At 52.6% G+C, this 18,141-nt stretch overlaps 6 protein-coding genes across 6 annotated transcripts; 2 read left to right on the top strand and 4 right to left on the bottom strand.

The window, feature by feature from the left end:
* Positions 1 to 135: 135 nt before the first annotated feature.
* On the top strand, positions 136 to 1,173 carry Aud_008302 (putative zinc metalloproteinase; the record flags this gene model as incomplete). The annotated part of the gene is made up of 1 exon (XM_043293179.1): positions 136 to 1,173. The coding sequence occupies one exon, from the start codon at positions 136 to 138 to the stop codon at positions 1,171 to 1,173; it is 1,038 nt and encodes a 345-aa protein (XP_043149114.1).
* A 108-nt stretch (positions 1,174 to 1,281) lies between these two features.
* On the bottom strand, positions 1,282 to 2,713 carry kat1 (putative 3-ketoacyl-CoA ketothiolase (Kat1); the record flags this gene model as incomplete). Its single annotated transcript, XM_043293178.1, has 4 exons — positions 1,282 to 1,709; positions 1,774 to 2,350; positions 2,409 to 2,589; positions 2,643 to 2,713. 4 exons carry the CDS (start codon positions 2,711 to 2,713, stop codon positions 1,282 to 1,284), a joined length of 1,257 nt encoding a protein of 418 aa, XP_043149113.1.
* A 687-nt stretch (positions 2,714 to 3,400) lies between these two features.
* Aud_008300 (uncharacterized protein) lies at positions 3,401 to 4,611 on the bottom strand (the record flags this gene model as incomplete). The annotated part of the gene is made up of 2 exons (XM_043293177.1): positions 3,401 to 4,377; positions 4,590 to 4,611. The coding sequence occupies 2 exons, from the start codon at positions 4,609 to 4,611 to the stop codon at positions 3,401 to 3,403; spliced, it is 999 nt and encodes a 332-aa protein (XP_043149112.1).
* A 287-nt stretch (positions 4,612 to 4,898) lies between these two features.
* Aud_008299 (DASH complex subunit ask1) lies at positions 4,899 to 6,361 on the top strand (the record flags this gene model as incomplete). The annotated part of the gene is made up of 4 exons (XM_043293176.1): positions 4,899 to 4,989; positions 5,059 to 5,165; positions 5,215 to 6,166; positions 6,225 to 6,361. The coding sequence occupies 4 exons, from the start codon at positions 4,899 to 4,901 to the stop codon at positions 6,359 to 6,361; spliced, it is 1,287 nt and encodes a 428-aa protein (XP_043149111.1).
* A 668-nt stretch (positions 6,362 to 7,029) lies between these two features.
* Positions 7,030 to 10,607, bottom strand: Aud_008298 (putative Rho GTPase activator Rga; the record flags this gene model as incomplete). The annotated part of the gene is made up of 6 exons (XM_043293175.1): positions 7,030 to 7,529; positions 7,582 to 7,677; positions 7,730 to 9,784; positions 9,842 to 10,360; positions 10,431 to 10,461; positions 10,530 to 10,607. 6 exons carry the CDS (start codon positions 10,605 to 10,607, stop codon positions 7,030 to 7,032), a joined length of 3,279 nt encoding a protein of 1,092 aa, XP_043149110.1.
* A 2,545-nt stretch (positions 10,608 to 13,152) lies between these two features.
* Positions 13,153 to 17,187, bottom strand: Aud_008297 (ABC transporter ATP-binding protein; the record flags this gene model as incomplete). Its single annotated transcript, XM_043293174.1, has 1 exon — positions 13,153 to 17,187. One exon carries the CDS (start codon positions 17,185 to 17,187, stop codon positions 13,153 to 13,155), a length of 4,035 nt encoding a protein of 1,344 aa, XP_043149109.1.
* Between the last annotated feature and the right edge of the window lie 954 nt (positions 17,188 to 18,141).

Here is an 18,141-nt window from a genome sequence, read left to right as displayed (position 1 = left end):
TGACAAACGCAATCGCCGTGGAACGTAATCGAACTGTTGCCTCCGGCATATATTCAACTCTCACTCTTGCATTTATTCTCTTCACCACTCTCATTTCACCCAGATCGGACTCATCTTGACTAGAAGAGCTGCAACATGGCCGACTCATCAACGTCAGATATGACCCTGACGGTCCACCACCATGGCAAGCCACACACCTTCACCCTCCCGCCAGACGCAACCCTCCAAGACCTCTCCTCCACCATCGCCCAAACCCTCAACATCCCCATTGAGAACCAGAAACTCCTCATCGCCCCGAAACCAGGCATGCAAAAGCACCCCTTCGCGCCGACCCCGCTCTCAACCCTCCTCCCGCTCACCTCCCCCAAATTCAAACTCACCCTCCTCGGCACCCCAGCCCAGGAAATCGAGTCCCTGAACGCCCAAACAGCCGAAACCCGCCAGCGCCTCGAAGCCCGCGCCGCCGCCGCAGCAAAGCACCGCTCCCGGCGCCCCGCCCCCAGCACAGCAGGCGGCATCCATACTCTCTCAAGCGGGGGCAGCAACACCTACACCTTCCACCGGCTCCTCCCGCTCTCGTACCTGCCCAACCCGTCGCGGTCGCTGGAGTTCCTGGCCCGCCTGCGCGACGACCCGGGCATCCGCGCGGCCATGGCAAAGCACCGCTTCTCGGTCCCGCTGCTGACGGAGATGGATCCGGCCGAGCATACCACGAGCGAGTCCCGGACGCTCGGCCTGAACCGGAATAAAGGCGAGGTGATCGAGCTGCGGCTGCGCACGGATGCGTACGACGGCTACCGCGATTATCGGACGATTCGCAAAACGCTGTGCCATGAGCTGGCGCACTGTGTGTTCAGCGAGCATGATCGGGACTTTTGGGATTTGACGGCGCAGATCGAGAAGGAGGTTGAGCGGGCGGATTGGAAGCATGGGGGGAGGAGGTTGACGGACGAGGAGTTTTATAACCCGGGAGATTGGGAGCGAGAGAAGGATGTGACCGTGGTGGATGAGAGGGGGTGGACTGGGGGCGAGTTTGTGCTTGGAGGATTAAGGGATGAGAGTGGTGGTGTGGAAAGTCGGCGGGAGATTATAGCTCGCGCGGCGGAGGAGAGAATGCGAAAAGAGCGGGAGAGTGAGAGGGAGAAGGGGAGGGGAGAGGGCGCAGGGAGTTGATAGCGAGGTTTCATGATGGAACCGACGACATGGCATGATGTGACGATTTTAATACCCTTGAATATATTGCATTTGCATTTTGAATGGTTGTGGATAGACATATATACATTAAATCTGCTCGTTCACAAACAAACCAGCCATTCCCTGGCCAGTGCCGATGCACATACTCGTAACCAGGATCTTGCTCTTCGTCCGCCGCGCTTCGCTGAGAATCGTGCAGATCTGACGGGCACCCGTCGCGCCCAATGGATGGCCGAGGGCAATCGCACCACCGCGCGGGTTGACCTTGGCATGGTCCAGACCCAGGTTCTTCAGGCAATACACGGCCATCGAGGCAAAGGCCTCGTTGATCTCGTAGATGTCGATTTCCTCCTTGCTGAGGTTGAACTTGGACAGCAACTTGGGGATCGCAGCGGTGGGCCCGATGCCCATCACGCGGGGCGGCACGCCGGCGACAGTCGCACCGCAGAATTTGGCCAAGATGGGCTGGTTGAGCTCGATGGCCTTGGAGCGGCGCATGAGCAGAATAGCGGCAGCTGACCAAAAATTTCATCAGTACATCGACATGAGAATGTGCAAAGCGGGTGGTGCAAGGCTTACCTCCATCAGTCACCTGACTGGCATTACCACCGGTCGTCCGGTTGCCAAACTGCGGGAAAGCAGGGCGAATCTTGTTCAGCGCTTCGACGGTGGTACCGTACCGAACGCCCTCATCGCGGGTAAGAGTCACGGTCTTGACCTCCCCAGTCTTGGGATCCTTCACCTTGGTCGTGATAGGGACGATCTCATCGTCGAACCAGCCCGCCTTCTGCGCCGCCTCGGCCCTCCGGAACGACTCCGCCGCGTACGTGTCCTGCATCTCGCGCGTGATGTTGAAGTCCGCGCCCACGTTCTCCGACGTCTGGCCCATGGGCTGCATGCAGTCCGCCGCCTCCTGGTTCTTGAGCACCTCCTCGTTGAACGGCTGCGGGAGCCGGTCGCCGCCCGCAGACATCAGCTCCGCGCCGACGGCGACGCCCACGTCGATCGCACCCAGCTGGATCTGGTTCGCAATGTCTTGCACCGCCTTGAGACCTGAGGAGCAGAACCGGTTGACAGAGGACGCGCCGGCTGTGTGGGGGATTCCGGCCGCGAGGGCCGCCGCCCGTACGAGATAGGCGGCTTTGCCGTCGTTGACCTGACACTTGTCAATGGGAGTTCCCGTGTATATAAGTGAAACAAAGTAGGAAACGTACATTGCCCAGACAGACGTCCTCGATGAGCGCAGGGTCCAGCTTGGACTTCTGCACTACCTCCTTCAGCAGAGAGTAGATCATGTAGTCCAGTTCGGTGTCCTTGAAGCCGCCCTTGGCGGCCTTGGTAAGCGGCGTCCGCAGCGCAAGGGTGATGACAACGTCATCCGGGTTCTTCTGGGTGCTGGCGTTGGTCAGTATGTGATGATCCGCAGTTGGGCCAGGGATGAAGCATACATGGCGGAGACCCCGCTTCCCCCGGAGGGGCGGAGGTGGTTCAGAAGTGAGCTTAGGCGATCTGCGGCCATTGTGACGGTAATTCTAGGCGTTGTAAGCGTGAGTTGACGGTGGGATGAATATTATAGAGCACAATGGTGAGCGGCAAAGAAAGGATCAAGGTGATCATTAATCACCTGCCTGCGGGGAAAGCTCAAGTATGCGGATGCGGAGCTGTGACTAATGGGTAGACTCGGGGCAAATCAAGTATGACTTACGGGGTATATATTCAGAAGTTGAGACTGAGGGAGGAAGGAAGCGTAGGAGACTTGAGAGCAGGGAATCAGAAGATATCAATTGTTATAGAAGAGGAGGCAAAAAGTTGAGGTTTATCTACTTCTGCAAAGCCGAGCGGGAGCCGAGGCTCATCATGTCCCAAGCACATCCGACACGTACCCAGACTTTGTTTCACCGCGCCCAATAGGTGGTAGAACTGGTACAGTGACTTTTTAACTTCTCTTACCCGAGACTATGCGATTCTCAAGGTTAAAGCAGAGTTCGTATTCGTTTTCTAATCAAAACTCGCTCCGAAGCAATTGGATAGCCTATTATCTACATAGACATCCTCGGGAACTAAAGCAAGCCAAAAATCATACCTGGAGTATAACGCCAAAGACCACAAACTCCGTCCAGCCAGATCAATCCTTGTGTTTCCAACCATTCCGTACAAATGCCATATTATCCCGGTCCATAGTTTCAGCTATTTCCTGCGCCGCGCCTCAAAACCCATGGTGACCCAAGTCTTCGTTGCTAACAACACTACCAACCTCCGACCAACTGGCAGGAGTGACAACACCATCCATGGTCCTTCCAAGGTCACTCAGAGTGCCATCTGACGTTGCGTCCTCAGCGGACTCATAAACGTGGCTGAAACTATCAGCGGTAGACGGCGTAGATGAACGTTCTCGCTGCTCAAAACCCGTGGTATTCAGTTCGGATAGGTCAGAGAACGGCGATCGGAGCTCGCGATTGGTGTCTATAAGTGATGATTCAGGGTGGTCATAGATGGTTTGAGATTCTTCCTCAGTATGACTCGACGAAGGACTTCTTTCTTTATCTGTTGTGGAAAAAAGCACAGACCGCTCGGCTTCTTCTGATTTGTCGCTAGTTGAGGCGAAAAAGTCTATATCTGTATCATCAGAAGTAGGAGTAAGGTCGACCAGAGACGCGGAACGGTTGCCAGTAGATGGAATCTCTAAATGTAGTTTATCATTGTCGGTCACGGTGGCAGCCGGTGTGATCTCGCCCACGGAAGCCGACACATCCGGCTCCTTGACTCCTCGATGGACAAGCTGCGATGACGGCAAGTCCACAGCCGTCGAGTTCGCAAGCGTACCGGCAGTCGCATCCTGACTGTCTGACCTCAACAGATTGCCATTTTCATCCACAAGGGCATCGAAAGATCCAAACAAACCACCCTGTAGTCGCCTCTGGCGCTCTCCGAGAGCAGCGGCTCTCTTCTGGATTTCCTCGCGAGCAATCCTCCTCCGTTCTTCTGCCGCCGGGCCCACCTCTTCCATCATAGAAATATCTTCCCTGAGGGAAGATGTCGACGCTCGAGGCTGAATTTCATCTCCCAGATTGTGTAAAGCCAACGCAATTTTACGACGAGAATTGTTCAGCCATTCTCGGAACTGGGGCGATTCATAGACCGCTATACCAGCAGCGACGAGCGCTGAAACGGTTATGATTATCCCTTCATCACAGAGTTAGCGAAGTCCAGCAGTATATCAAAGATTTCAATCCAGAACGCCGAAATTATCGAGCTGCTAAGGGATGTCCGAATCATCATGGCGACACATAGTAGTATACTGATAAGCACACCGCCCCAGCTAGTCGGGGACAGTAGTGGTATCTCGGAGGCAAGCATGGATAAGTGACTTCTGTAAGGAAACGAGTTTATCATACCTTTTGCGACTGGCGAAGGCATCTTGACCACCTGGTGCCCCTTCTTCTCTTGTTCAGTTCCTCCTCACTTTCCATGGCAGGCAGAAGGATAAATGATCATTAACAGGTCACGCCGTCATCCCGGCGCTTCCCCGCTGCGCCCCCACGTGATGTTGGCAACCCTTATCCAACAGCCCTATCTATCGTCCGCTTTCCGCATCCCGTGTTTTGTCCCCGCGTCTCAGACGTCAACAACAAACCCCGAAGATCAATGCTCCGGGCGTCTCATCAGAGGTCGAACAATTCCTTTTCAAAAGACAAGCCAGCATTATGTCTCGTCCGTCGTCCATTTCTCAGCGTCCCCTGACGCTGACGGAGGAACTGGAGAAGCTCGAGCAATCTATCACCCTAACCCTGCAAGGTAAACAAACAATGACCGCCTCACCAGTTGCCTGCATTCCAAGCTGACCTGATATCTCTAATCGAACAGAAATCGACCGTAACTTCAGCCAAGCTCACCGAATCGTCACAACGAGTATTCTCCCTCTAGTCGAACAATATGCGGAACATTCGAGAGATGTTTGGGACGGTGCAAAGGTTGGTTACTCGGAAGTTGTCCAGTCGGTCAACGCTAACATTCGACCAGTTTTGGAAACAATTCTTCGAGGCCAGCGCCAACGTCTCTCTTTCTGGTTACGAAGAGAGGCCCGATGAAGATACAACGCAAGATCAGACTGTCACCGAGGATTCCACAGACGTTACCCACAGCAACCTCACCGATACCGTGTCCTACGAAACGCCGTCCTCTGAACGCCTCGACATAGACCATAGAGCTGACGACCTTGAGCTCACATCCCTCAGCGTATCCTCTCACAGTACGCCTCGAGTAGCCACCAATGAGAGACCACATGAAGACACAACCATCACCTCCGCTGTGTCATATACATCCCCCTACGAAACACTCAAGCAGGAGATCCACGAAACCGATCCCCCCTTCGATATGGACGACTCCAACCTCCCCAGCACACCAGGCCGTCCTTCAAGGCCACACGACTACGCGCGCAACCCACCCGACACCCTCATGTCCTCTTCACCGTTCGTTCCCCCGGCCTCACATGAACAACCCTCAGGCGCCCGTCGCAACCCATACCAAAAAAGATCAGATCCCGTCATGCATAGGGTCCTCGACAAGACGTACCGCGTGCAAGCCACCCCTCTAGGTAAAGGCTATAGCACCGCAACCAGTCGCTCCAAATTCACCGTCACGCCGAAAGTATCCACGTCGAAATACGTCTTCGACGACTCTCCGATCTCCAGCCCAGAGCCCGAAGCGCCGCAATTACACGCGGAGATCTTCTCCTCCCCCCTCAAAGCCACAACCCCCGGTACCGGCCGTAAGCGGCGTCCCAGCGGCCACCTCCGCATCACCCCGAAGCCGGGAATGAGCGTTCTGACCCCGGCCAAGAACCGAGGTGGCAAGCATTCTGCCTGGGACAGCGATGAGGAATTTGACGAGGTGGAAGATGAGAACTTTGGACCGAGTCCGCCCAAAACAATGCAATTCCATATTCCACAGAGTCGACTCATGAAAACACCGGGTATGTTTCATACACCACTTGCGTGCGTACAGCATCATACTAATGTAAAGGTGCACAGCCAAGGAAGCATCCAAGCGTATCGTTGAGGACTTGTTGTTCACTGCCGGCGTGAACGACACGACAGATGATCTCATTGACGAGCAGAGCCCTAGTGTGATCCGACGGGTAGAGCGGTTGGAAGACGAGACATTTTGATGCAAGAGCATGGCTTTGATGAAAGCTAACCCGATTCCAGATTCCGAGATAATCTGAATCGGTCAAAGTCGGTTCTCGATGTAATTATATGTTTGGTTCTTTCCAGGACAATCTATTTACCTATTCCAGCTTGTGCTAGCCTTGCAGTCGCGAAACTACAACGGGAGGCCGGCGTAATTTAACAGGACTACCGCCGGATTTTAAACTGACGCTTAAATCTACTCAGCTGATATCGAATGGCTCATGAACGGCTGATTCCGTCGCACCTCGAAGTCGGATACGAGCAAAAGGGTCAGGAAGCTGGAGAGGGTTCTCTTCCTGAAGGCTCCCAGAACACAGTCCGGGCCTGTCAATGGCATGCTTTTGTATGAATTGAAAAGATAAATATCTTCGGGCCTGCGGAGTGAGTGCTCTGAAACGGCAAGGGGACTAAGAACATGTACTGCGAGAATGCATCAATGGGTATCGAGCGAATTCGCTGATCATCGGAGGAGGGACGGAGGTTGGGGGAGAAACAGATCGAGGGTGAAGGGATGAAGAGAGACCATAGTCGCGATATATGTACATTGCGACGGTATAAAGGATATGATAAGAAACCTGCCCCAAAAAGAAAACGTTGAAAAGAAAGTAAAGAAAAGCGGGACGTGTAGCCACCAGCTTGAGCCTATTCAGCTCTGCATACCCATAAAGACTTCTTGGCAGTTGTCCACCAAAAATTTCAATACCTCGTTCTTTTTCTGCACGTCAGTCATTTCACGGGCCAAACTTTCCGGTCTCATGATCGTGGGTGCAAAGACGACAGCAATATTCTGGCTTGTCATCAAATTTTCCTTCTCGCGTTCGACTACTCGCTTCAAGTGGAACACCAAGAATTCCAGGACGTCCTGGTGGACACGCGGCAACTCTGCAAGGCTCTTCTGTAGAACGGAAATACGAGCTTCCGCTGAGGTGATCTCCCCGGTGTCGATGATTTTTTCATACACTTCATAAGTAATAAGAGGCGTTGGCAGCTTCCGGAAGTATTGCTTGAGAGCCGAGGTCACCGCATGGATATCGAGATCGGGATCGGAGATATCGTAATCCTGAGGAGACCGTTCAAACCCTTCTCGAATGGTCTGAACGGCCGAGCTTGCGCCTGATTTACGGTAAATTCCTTCCATATCCATTCCTATCCAATGTGATTAGTGTATAATGTCAGAATAACAAGCGCATAATCTCACCTCGTAGTTCAACTTCCTGAATACACCGGGTGACAATTGCAGGAATGATGCTCTTTTCATGCTCCATGCGCTGCTCCAAATCGGTACCAAACAGGGCTGCTACAAGGTTAGCTTATTGTCAGAGGCATTTCAAGACATCGATACCTACCAGTCGGAGCGAGATCTGCTAGAGCCGGAACACTATCAGTCTGAGGCATTCGAGTCCCAGCTTGCTTGTTTTTCTGATTTCCAAAGAATCCGAAACCTTGCCGACTAGGATCTTGGGTCTGCGAGCGTGGGAGACCGGGATTGACATCTTGAGCGGCATTGCTGTCGCTTGACATGAAGGCACCCTTGATACCCTTTGTAACGCCCTTTGCGACGTTCTGTCCACCCTTCTTCCAGTTGAACTTGCGAGGCTGTCCCTTGCGGATATTAACGACCTGTGGTCCTGGAACGACAGTAGCCGGTTCAGCTTCCTCGGACAGATTGGCAGTAGATACGGAGGCAGCGAGGTCATGGTTGGTGGCCTTCAGTGCATCAATGGCGGACAGTGACTTTTCCTTGCCGTGGGAGTAGATGCCAAGGCCATTGGCACCCCGATTGCCTTCGATTGAATTGGCCTTGTAGAGCTCTTGAATCTGATGCACCAGCTGATTGTTCAGTTCGGCCAACTGAGCATTCTTGGAGGACAGTTGCTCGAACTCCTGAAAGCTCTTGTCCTTCATGCGGTTCAAGTTGGCAAGCTCTTCCGCTGCGTCGTTGCGCTTTTGAACCAGCTCCTCGATCTGTGGCGTAAATGACTCCTTCAGCTTATGGAGCGACTCGACGAAGTCACGCAGGACCTTGCTGGTAATCTTTCCAAGGTCAAGAGGCCCGCTGGCGCCACGTTTCTCTGCTTCTAAGTGATCGGTCAAGACGGAGAGTTCTCGCATGACAATCTCCTTTTTCGCATCCAGAACGACCATCGTGGACCGCTTCTCGTTGAGCTCCGTGTTCACCTGCTTGACGTCGGCCGTCGCGTTGAGGACAGCTTCCATTTCTGCAATCTTCTGTTCCTTCTCCAAGACACGCTGACGTTCTTTGCGTAGTTCGCTTCGGAGCCACGCCACTTCTTCTGAGTGCGACGCCCCCGGGGAACGCGAGGGGCTGCCGGCATCGGGAACGGGTGTGGTGCCATTGACGGGGGACTTGGGCCACTTGGCATCCTTGGAAACGCGAGAGCCCTTATCGCTGAAGCTTCGGCCATGCCGCACCGAGTTCGACACGCGGCGCAAGAAAGATTCGCTGTTCTGAGCAGCATACGATTCATCTTGTCCCATGATCCGGGCCATATCTTCTTCCAGGGAGAAATCACCCCCGCCGCTGTACCGCAACAACGACGGCGACCCTGGACCGTGAGTGTCCGATTGCAGAGTGCTAATCGAGCTATGACGGGCATGCTGTTGGGACGTCTCCGCATTAGCATCACTGCGGGGAGTACGAGGTGATTCGCCAACTTTGGGGGTGTTCTTCTTGGAGGCCGTTTGCTCCGTGGGCCGCTCAATTCCGTCCTCGCTTTGAGTGGCGGAGGGCGGTCGAGGTCCAAGTTCTTTTCGGGGAATATGGTGGTGTCGTTTTTCCAACGAATCTCCTCGCTTCGGATGAGGTTGAACGTTGCTTGAAGAAGGAAATGAGCGCGTAGAATCTACCGAGCCGCCTTTCTCATGCAGCTCACGAAGCTCGTTCGACGGACGAGACGGGGCGGTCACAGAACTATCCAAGGTTCTCGACCCTCCAGAGTCGACGGTTGAACCGTCCTTGAATTGGGCGCTCGACTTGGTAGACTCAGGACTTGGTGTTGAGAAGGTGCTGGTCTCCTTGAGATTGATGGGTAGATCAACTCTGGAGCTCCGGTTCGACGTGCCCCGCCGGAGGTTATCAGTCGAACGAGGTGACGCGTTTGCACTGGCTGCGACATCGTCTCCGCGCCAGCGACTGGAGTCAACGTCCGTCCGTTCCCGTCCTCTTTCCTGGTACGCGATATGGGGTGATGCGCTCCCAGCCGGGCGATCGTGGCCGTGAGCCGTTGGAGGTGACTGAGTGCCCGAGGACCGTCCTTCTTCCGAGGGGTCAAATGCGACAGGTATGAGGAATTCTCCTCCGCTGTCCAGTTCCGCCTCTCGTGGTACGACTGAGTGACGGTTGCTTCGGTAGGTGCTCGAGGGAAGTATCAAATTATCTGCTAGTACGCAAAGTCAGTAATCGGAGCGTGTTTCACATCTTCAAAACATGAGCTTACCTTGATTATCCGTGTGCTGGCGAGAAATAGGAGGGCGCTCATTCCTCCCACTGTCCGGGGCCCCACGAGATGTTGCATCATCCAGATAATGATCGACGATCGAATCATCTAGTGCGCGATGCGACTCAGGTTCTTCCGGCGGAAGGGAGGGCAGCGATTTGTCAAGCTTCACGCCCGGCCCTTGTTTTTTACTAGTGGGTACACCAGCCTTCTTTTTCCTCCGGCGTTGCATTAGCGATTCATGGCAGTCCATACAGAAGATACCCTGGGAAGTTCGAGCATAGCGCAAGTTCTCAATTTTCCTCTTGCAGTTTCGGCACCGGAAGCACTGAGCGCAGAAGGCTTGTTCACCCGTCAAAATGGCCAGGTCTTCAATCTTGTTTCCACATGAGCTACAACTGTAGGTACAATTGCTGCAGATCAACGATCCGTCTCCGAGAAGCAGTAGGTGTGCGTCCGAGTCGAGAAGCGTACCGCATGTGCTGCAGCAAAAGCATTCGATATGCCATCGGTTGCCCGCTACGGGAAGACAAGTTGTCAGCGAAGTTCTTGTCCATGATGGGGGCCCATGTCGGCCAATGCAACTCACCAAGTTCAAAAGCCTTGCCCTCCTCGAGAATCTGTCCGGTGGAAAGTAGAAGTTAGCGCGCGAAAAGTTGCCCCTAGTTGGAATAGAATTTGCGCATACCTCTCCGCAACCCTTACATGGGAAGGGAACATCATCTTGTTCCATTGGAGACTCCGGGAACATTCCTGGAGACTCCATTCTGTACCTTAACACTCAATTGACGCGTACAAGCGATTGTATAAAGCGGAGGGCAGAAAGCGTATCCGAAATGCCAGGATGGCGAAAGCCTGGCGCGCCTTCAACGTAATATGCAAAATCGTAGGGAGACGATCAAGTGGTCAAGCGCGGCTAGAGCATCCGGAACGAAAGCTGTCGCAAATCGGCAAGGCAAGCTTGAAGACGAGTCGAATGGGTTGACGGCGAACCAAGCGAATCGGGCCAAGATCAATTAGGAGGGGCCGATACCAGCAGACTCAAGCGACTCAAAACCACAAGCTGTAGATTATATTGAATCAGAAAATCATGAATGATTGGGTCGTGGTAACGACAGCGAGGGCTCCGATAGCGAGGGCTCAGAAACGACCCGCTATTTATCAGGGATAGAGGGGTTTTTTTTGAGGAAGGAAGGCGGAAGGAATGGCTTGATACGCTAGGAAGCGGGAGAAAATATCAGCTCAGGAACGACGACCACAATTCAGCCGGGAAGGTAACAAGGGTGCAGTTGCAAGCTAGTAGGCAAGAGGATGAGTTGTAAAGCATATCTCAGACGCACATACTCCGTACCCCAGACTTAGCCCGGGGCCTCCCATGCAGACAACACCTGCCTTGGATCCCTGGCCTGTGTCCCGCAAATGAACAACAAAGCAGGCAGACAGGGGGGGAGGGGTGGTCTACCCCGGAGAGGGGGGACGGAAAAGGATTTGGGGCGTTGATACGAGAACACTTACAGTGCAGAGAAAGATGGTTAAAAGGGGGAGGAAAACAAACGGAATAAGAGAAGGTATCAAGGCGAAACACGCCTGGCGAGAAGGATTAGAATAGACAGGTAGATGGAAAGATAGTGGACAGGATAACCTACCTCAGCTGAAGCGAAGCAATGCGTTGTTTGTTGGGTCAGGGATAACAGAAGTGTCTAGATTAGTAGATAGATAATAGCAGTACCGACAACTCTGGGAGATTGTTTCAGATAAACTCGGGCGGTGTACCAGCTGAAAGGCGGAACGAAGTCTCGACTGTCTTCGAAATTAGGTAGAAAGTAAACACGTGGGCGGAGGAGGGTTAGGTATTACAATGCGAATGATAATGATAATGATAATGATAGGATTACCTCTCTATCGATGGGAAGATCAAGAAGAAGAAAGACAGATACAGGGACGGAGGGAGGGACGAGAGGTGGTAGACAGAAAGGAGGTTGGATACGGACACAAAAGCGAAGGGATGAAATAATATTAAAATGGGGGAATGAGGCATCTTTGTTACTGTTGTTATTTTGCTTCTATGTATGTACTAGAATACTAGATGCTACTGGCCTGGCCTGGCCTCTTGCTAATCCTCTTGCTAATCCTCTATTCATAGGTATGATCATAATGGACATTGTTGGAACTAATCCTGTTATTGTCAACCACATCAGATGGATGAAACTCCCAATCCATCTACCGTTGTTCCAGGTGGTGCTATAAATATGCCAGTCCTTCATCCCCTCCAGCATGATTCAAATTGTCACTAGATCTCGTTACCTTCTGCGCCGCGCCGTACTAGCTATTGGGTAGAGGGAAATGCATCGTACAATTTAACAAAGTAAGATCGTGGACACTAGTCTGCCTGCATCACGGCAGTCGTGATCTAATACCTCTCTACGTAGCTGGAGACAAAGATCATCTTGATAGTGGCCAAGCCAGTAAAATGAAGTATACCTTTCACCTCTTCCGCCCTAGATCTCATCTTAATATATGTCTTCGCCGTAAAGCGAGTCCAATCAGCCGCTGCGACTGTCCCGTTGTTCTCTGACAATCCTGAAACAGCCGCTTTAGCTGTGCCGCCCGCTCTGACCTCCATCTGGAAAGACCAGGATCATCCACGAGAGATAACCGAGACTGAGGGCCATGGGCCTAACCAGTCTGCTCTCTCTCAAACCGGACAGATCCGTTTCTTCTCTCCATCGGATGGTCTAGACACACGGGAAGGCTGAAACGCTGCAGACCGCGCGATCGAGTGCGACTGAAGAGATCAGCTAATCAGGATAACCAGATGACTTCCTATTCCCAAAACATCTTTTATATTGTCAGGTCGAGAGGGAGACCTCGAAAAAAAAAGAGAGGAGAAAAGAAAAGAAACAACAAGGCTGGGGGATTTGACCTGGCTCACGAATGAATTTGATCTTGAGGTTACAAGATGGGGGGGGCCTGCCTCTCCTAATCTCACACCTACCGAGTCAAACACCTTAACCACTCAGGCTCCTTAAATATCGGAAAATTATTGCCCCTTGTATTTTTCATTAAGAGGGAAGGTTCTATACCAGAGGAACCTGTACGCTGGAAACGACTTCTGAATTCAAAATTGCTCTATTGGCTAATATCTATGCTGTCAGATTATCAAACGATATCGAATGGGATATATGCTATACTTTTCACCAGCTGTTACGACAATTAAATTCGGTGTCCCACAGGTCAAGCAAAAGACACGAGAGTATATACGGATCCCAATATAAGCTTCTTTCTCGTGTCCCTTCTATTTAGCAAAAATTTCAAGTCTCCAGCGACTGGTGAATCACACTCGTCCGGTATGTCTCGCTCCGCTGGATCAGTTGCTGGTGTGTACCTTGCTCAGCGCATCTGCCGTCTTCGATCAAGAAGATATTATCGGCCCGATGAATGGTATTCAGTCGATGGGCGATGGCCACAACTGTGGTCCGGCCTGCCAGGGTCGCCAGCGCTTCCTGAATTCGCTTCTCCGACTCCACGTCTAGCGCGCTTGTCGACTCGTCCAGCAGCAACAAGCGAGGCTTGCGCACCAGTGCGCGGGCAATCGACAGTCGCTGGCGCTGTCCACCCGAAAATTGCTTGCCGTCATGGCTGCACGTCGTCTGATACCCCTGGGGCAGAGTCATAATGACGTCGTGGATGTTGGCCATGCGGCATGCCTCCTCAATCTCCTCTTGAGTGGGCTCGTGGCCTGGGCGTGCGCCAATTGCAATATTGAAGGCAACCGTTCCTTCGAAGAGAACGTTCTCCTGAGGAACCAGCGCAATATCATCGCGGAACTCTGTCCCGACCTGACGAGCGATGTCCACGCCGTCGATGACCACTGCACCCGCATTAGGCCGGTAAAACCTCTCCAGCATGGCAAATGTGGTCGATTTGCCTGATCCGCTAGGCCCCACAAGAGCGCAAAACTGGCCTGGTTTGATGTCAATGTTGAGACCCTTCAAGACCGGGCGTTCTGGGCGATGTGGATAAGTAAAATGGACGTCGCGCAGTTGGGCGCCCATGCCACCTCTTTCAGCGGCCCGTTGGCGTGCGGAGCGAGCATATTCCTGCGCCTCAATGTCCTGCACTGCGGCTTTCTCCTCGAGAAGGCTGCAGGAAGGCTGGAAGCTGTGCGAAGATCCAGGTGTCACTTCATCCTCTGCCGAACGAGTAGTCAGCAGTTCAACGATATTGGACGAAGCCACCCCGGCTTTCGAGATATCCGGCGCAAGGGCGAACATCTGCCCACAAGACTGCGTGCTAAACAACAGAGCTGGCATGACAATGAAAAATTGCGTCTGGGAGTAGCGACCCTCGGCGATCTGTTTCGACCCCCACCAGTACGCCAGGGCATAGACCAAGTTGCTGATGCTAAATGCCAATGCTAACCATGCATTCCCGTGGAACGTGGCTTTGATGGTAGCCTGGTAGGGACCTTGAAGTGCACGACCGTAAACCTGGTACGATTGCTTCTCTAGAGAGAATGCAGAGACTGCGCGAATGTTGTCGACAGCCTCGATGGTGACCGCTGTAGCTTTCGCAAACGCCTTCTGATGACGTTCGGCAAGTTGTTTTTGCACTCGGAGCTTCATCATGCCCGACACCAGCAAGACTGGAATTGTTGGAAACAATACAATCGTGATCTTCCAAGCAATTGCGAACGAGATCACTAAACCTGCTATCAAGTTGACGGCAGTCGCCAGCAGGAGCCCTATGGTTGTGCCAGTAATGCCACCCAACGCCGATGCGTCACCAGTGATGTACGTGAGCAAAGTCCCAGGAGTGCGATCTTCCGATTCGTGCCACTTCACGGTTTGGCCCAGTAGTGAACGTAAAGACAGCACTCGGATGCGATACAACACTTTATCGGCAGCCCAGCCGAAAGCACAACCACCCACCACATTAGCACCAAATTCCACCAAAGCGAGGATGAAGAAGAGCAATCCGTAGAGGTTGCCGTCGTGGCTGATGGCTTCAGCAGACCTGCAAGGACTCAAACTTCCAACCGTGTGACCAAACACGATAGCTTCTGCCGAGTAGCTGCCGCCGATAATGACAGACATGGCAAGACCTAGCATAACCCAATGCAGGTTGGGACGGATCAAGGCGAATGTGTACCGTGTGACGAACCCCGCAGACCGTGTTCTCTTCTTTTTCTTTTTGGCTTCCTCCTCAATTTCACTTCGAGAGACCGGCGGTGTGTCAGCAACAACCGTGTCCTCTGTGACGTCTGACCCGCTAACATCGGCTAAAGCTTGTTTTTCGTCCAACAACTGTCGTGTTTCCGGGGTCACGTTCAGTTCACTGATCCTGTCTCCCGAGATTACACTGTCTTCCACGGATAGCTTTCCCAGGTTCTGAAGCCGCACCATCTCTGCGTAGACCCCTCCCCGAGAAACCAAATCTGTGTGGGATCCTTCCTCAGTAACACGGCCGCTCTGGACCACGACGATCTTATGCGCATTTTTGGCTGTAGCTAGCCGGTGGGCGATTGATACAGTCGTAACTCGCTCGGATACCTTGTTCAATGCGGCCTGGATAAGCTGCTCACTCGTCGAATCAAGCGCTGCAGTTGCTTCATCTAAAATCAACAGGCATGGTTCTCGAACCAAGGCACGGGCGAGAGCAATTCGTTGCTTCTGGCCACCGCTCAGCTGATTGCCTGCTGTACCTACGTTTGTGGCGAGACCATAGGGCAAAGCTTCAATAAAGCCCAGCGCATTCGCATTGGCAGCCGCGTCTTTGACCAAATCCACAATCTCGGACACACAGCTGTCGTAGTCACGGAGTGCTTCCTTCTCTGAAACGCCTCCTCGGATTTTTTCGGCGAAATCGGGCAGACTCGAGTCGAGGATAAAGGGTGCGAGCCGCTGATGCCGCTCCACCGCTGACGAGACTAAGCCATATGCAATATTTTCCAGAATGGTACGATCCAGCAACGAAGGTTCCTGTTGTACAAAACCGATATTCCCACGCAGGTATCTAACATTGATGTCCCGGAAGTTCTTGTCGCCGATGAGGACATCCCCTGAATCTGGATCGTAGAAGCGCTCTAGAAGCGCGACGACTGTGGACTTTCCACCGCCAGAAGGACCCACAATTGCTGTATGCTTTTTGGGTGGGATGTTGAAAGTCACGCCTTGCAGAACTGGGACATCCGGGCGGGAGGGATACGTGAAGTGAACTTCCCGAAAGCGAATATCCTCCTCACCGAATGCGGCAGTCTTGTCGCCTGAATCAGACGTTCCATCAATGGCAGAAGGCCTGTTGATCACTTGCAAAAGTCTCTGCGAAGCACCTGCAGCCGAGGCGAAGACGTGGATGAAGGGTGCAACCTGACTGAGAATGAAAGAGGCGTCAATGAGGACGAAGATAACGGTGTAAACCGCACCCACAGAGGCTCCGGCGTTCCCGTCAGCCACCGATTTTGAAATCATTTGAGATCCTTCCCAGAATGCCAGGGCGTTGGCGGAATAGGCGATGAAGTAAAGACAGCCCAATTGTGCCGCGTGAGTAGTAGCTTTTCTGACGGCATCTTTCCTCGACTGTAAGAGGTAGCCGGCAAAACGCTTCTCGAGTCGGTCGTTTGCATTGAAAGCATGAACAAGTGTCAGATGCGACAAACTGGAAGAAGCTATGGATGTGGCCGCATTGACCTTCTCGGCCAGACGACCCGCGAATCTCTTAATGTAATGCCCCCCACCAAGTGCCATCAAGAAGAAACAAGGAACCACAGAGACTAGCATGCCTGCAATCTTGGGCACCTTGATGAAGGCAACCACATAGGCGGCCACAAAGTACGATAGGGTTGAGATGACGAGTCCCACCTTCTCCGATGTGCCGGACTGCACAAGTTCAATATCGCTGACCAGACGCGAAACAACATCACCCGAAGGAAGTGATTCGATGAACTTGGCATCCTGTTTGATTATACTCTCAAAGTAACGGCGACGATAGCGGCGTGCCAGGCGCTCACTCACTAAACACCAGCAAGTGCTGTGGCCGTAGATGAAACAAAAGTTTGCGATTGTGATGTAGATGACATACAATACCTTTGTCCGCACTGCCGAGGAGAGGTCCACAGAAGTGCTGTCCGAAGAGCTACAAGTCACCGTATTCAGGTCGTTGATCAGGTCACCGAAGACGATACCGAGTAGAGGGAAGGGAATACCGGCGCAAATGGCGAAAAATAAGCCCCCAAACATGAGCAGAACATCGGCGACCGTGTAGTCCAAGGAGAAGAGGAGTCGCAAATAAGCGAAGGATTTGCCCAAGTCATCCTTGGTGGGGATATACCTAGTCACTTTTTGCATCTTTCAAGAAGGTAAAGGAGGTCAGTTTGTTCTCAGATCCTCAAGCATAAGAGGAACTATTGACATACTACTGATGTTGCTTGAGTGTCGTTGGCACCATTGGAGCCTTTTTGGCTGACATTGACTGACGACGACTGTGACATGATCTCCGTGAGACAGTGTCTGGATACCACGAGCTCAATCAAAATATGTGAGACGGCCGAAGCGTGGTAGACTGCAGAAATCGTGGGTCGCGGTAGTCGATCTGTGGTACCAATTCAGAGTTCACATCTATCGATTCGTGAAGACTCGCACAAGGACAGCCCATGCACAGCAGTACTCTGCATTAATCGATTCGAAGTTGCCTTTCAATGGTCATGTCTTGCAGGAAAACGTCCAAAGAATTTGCTCGTCCGCAGATGAGCCTTGTAGCTCAACGACAAAAGCGTTGACTGACGAGCGCGAGCTCCCAGGGAAGGCCAGTTCTCACCAGTAAGTCAGGTAGATTTCCCGGGTCAAAAATTCATTTTAGGAGCATCTCAACATCGACAGGACCACACTGAGCTTAAAGATGAAGGGTCGTCTCAAGATCCGGTGACCGAACGCAACATCCTATAGAGATTGCTGTGAGGGAAAGTAAAAAGACAGGAGACTATCCTAGATATGAGGAAGAAGAGAAAGAAGAACAAAATGATGAGGGATCATTTGCTAATCTACATTTGGCATATGGGGCGGCACACATTGAAAGGGGAGGGGAAGTCCTCCCACAGCGATGGCTCCGGTTGCGGCGCTGATTAAAGATTTGGTCCTCGGATTCCGTTGACGCCATGGCCAAAGATACACAAGGAAAGACGAATAAAAAGAGGGTCCCTTCGTGCAACAGAGTGGAGGAATTCAGGAAGGAAAAAGCTAACGGAAGGGCGAGACGCAATGAGAGAAAGACAGTTGAAGGGAACCCCACTTTGGCCGCAGCGA

The sequence above is a fragment of the Aspergillus udagawae genome (assembly GCF_001078395.1).
Source record: "Aspergillus udagawae IFM 46973 DNA, scaffold_6, whole genome shotgun sequence".
NCBI classification, from domain to species: domain Eukaryota; kingdom Fungi; phylum Ascomycota; class Eurotiomycetes; order Eurotiales; family Aspergillaceae; genus Aspergillus; species Aspergillus udagawae.
This window is presented reverse-complemented; position numbering and strand designations above follow the sequence as displayed.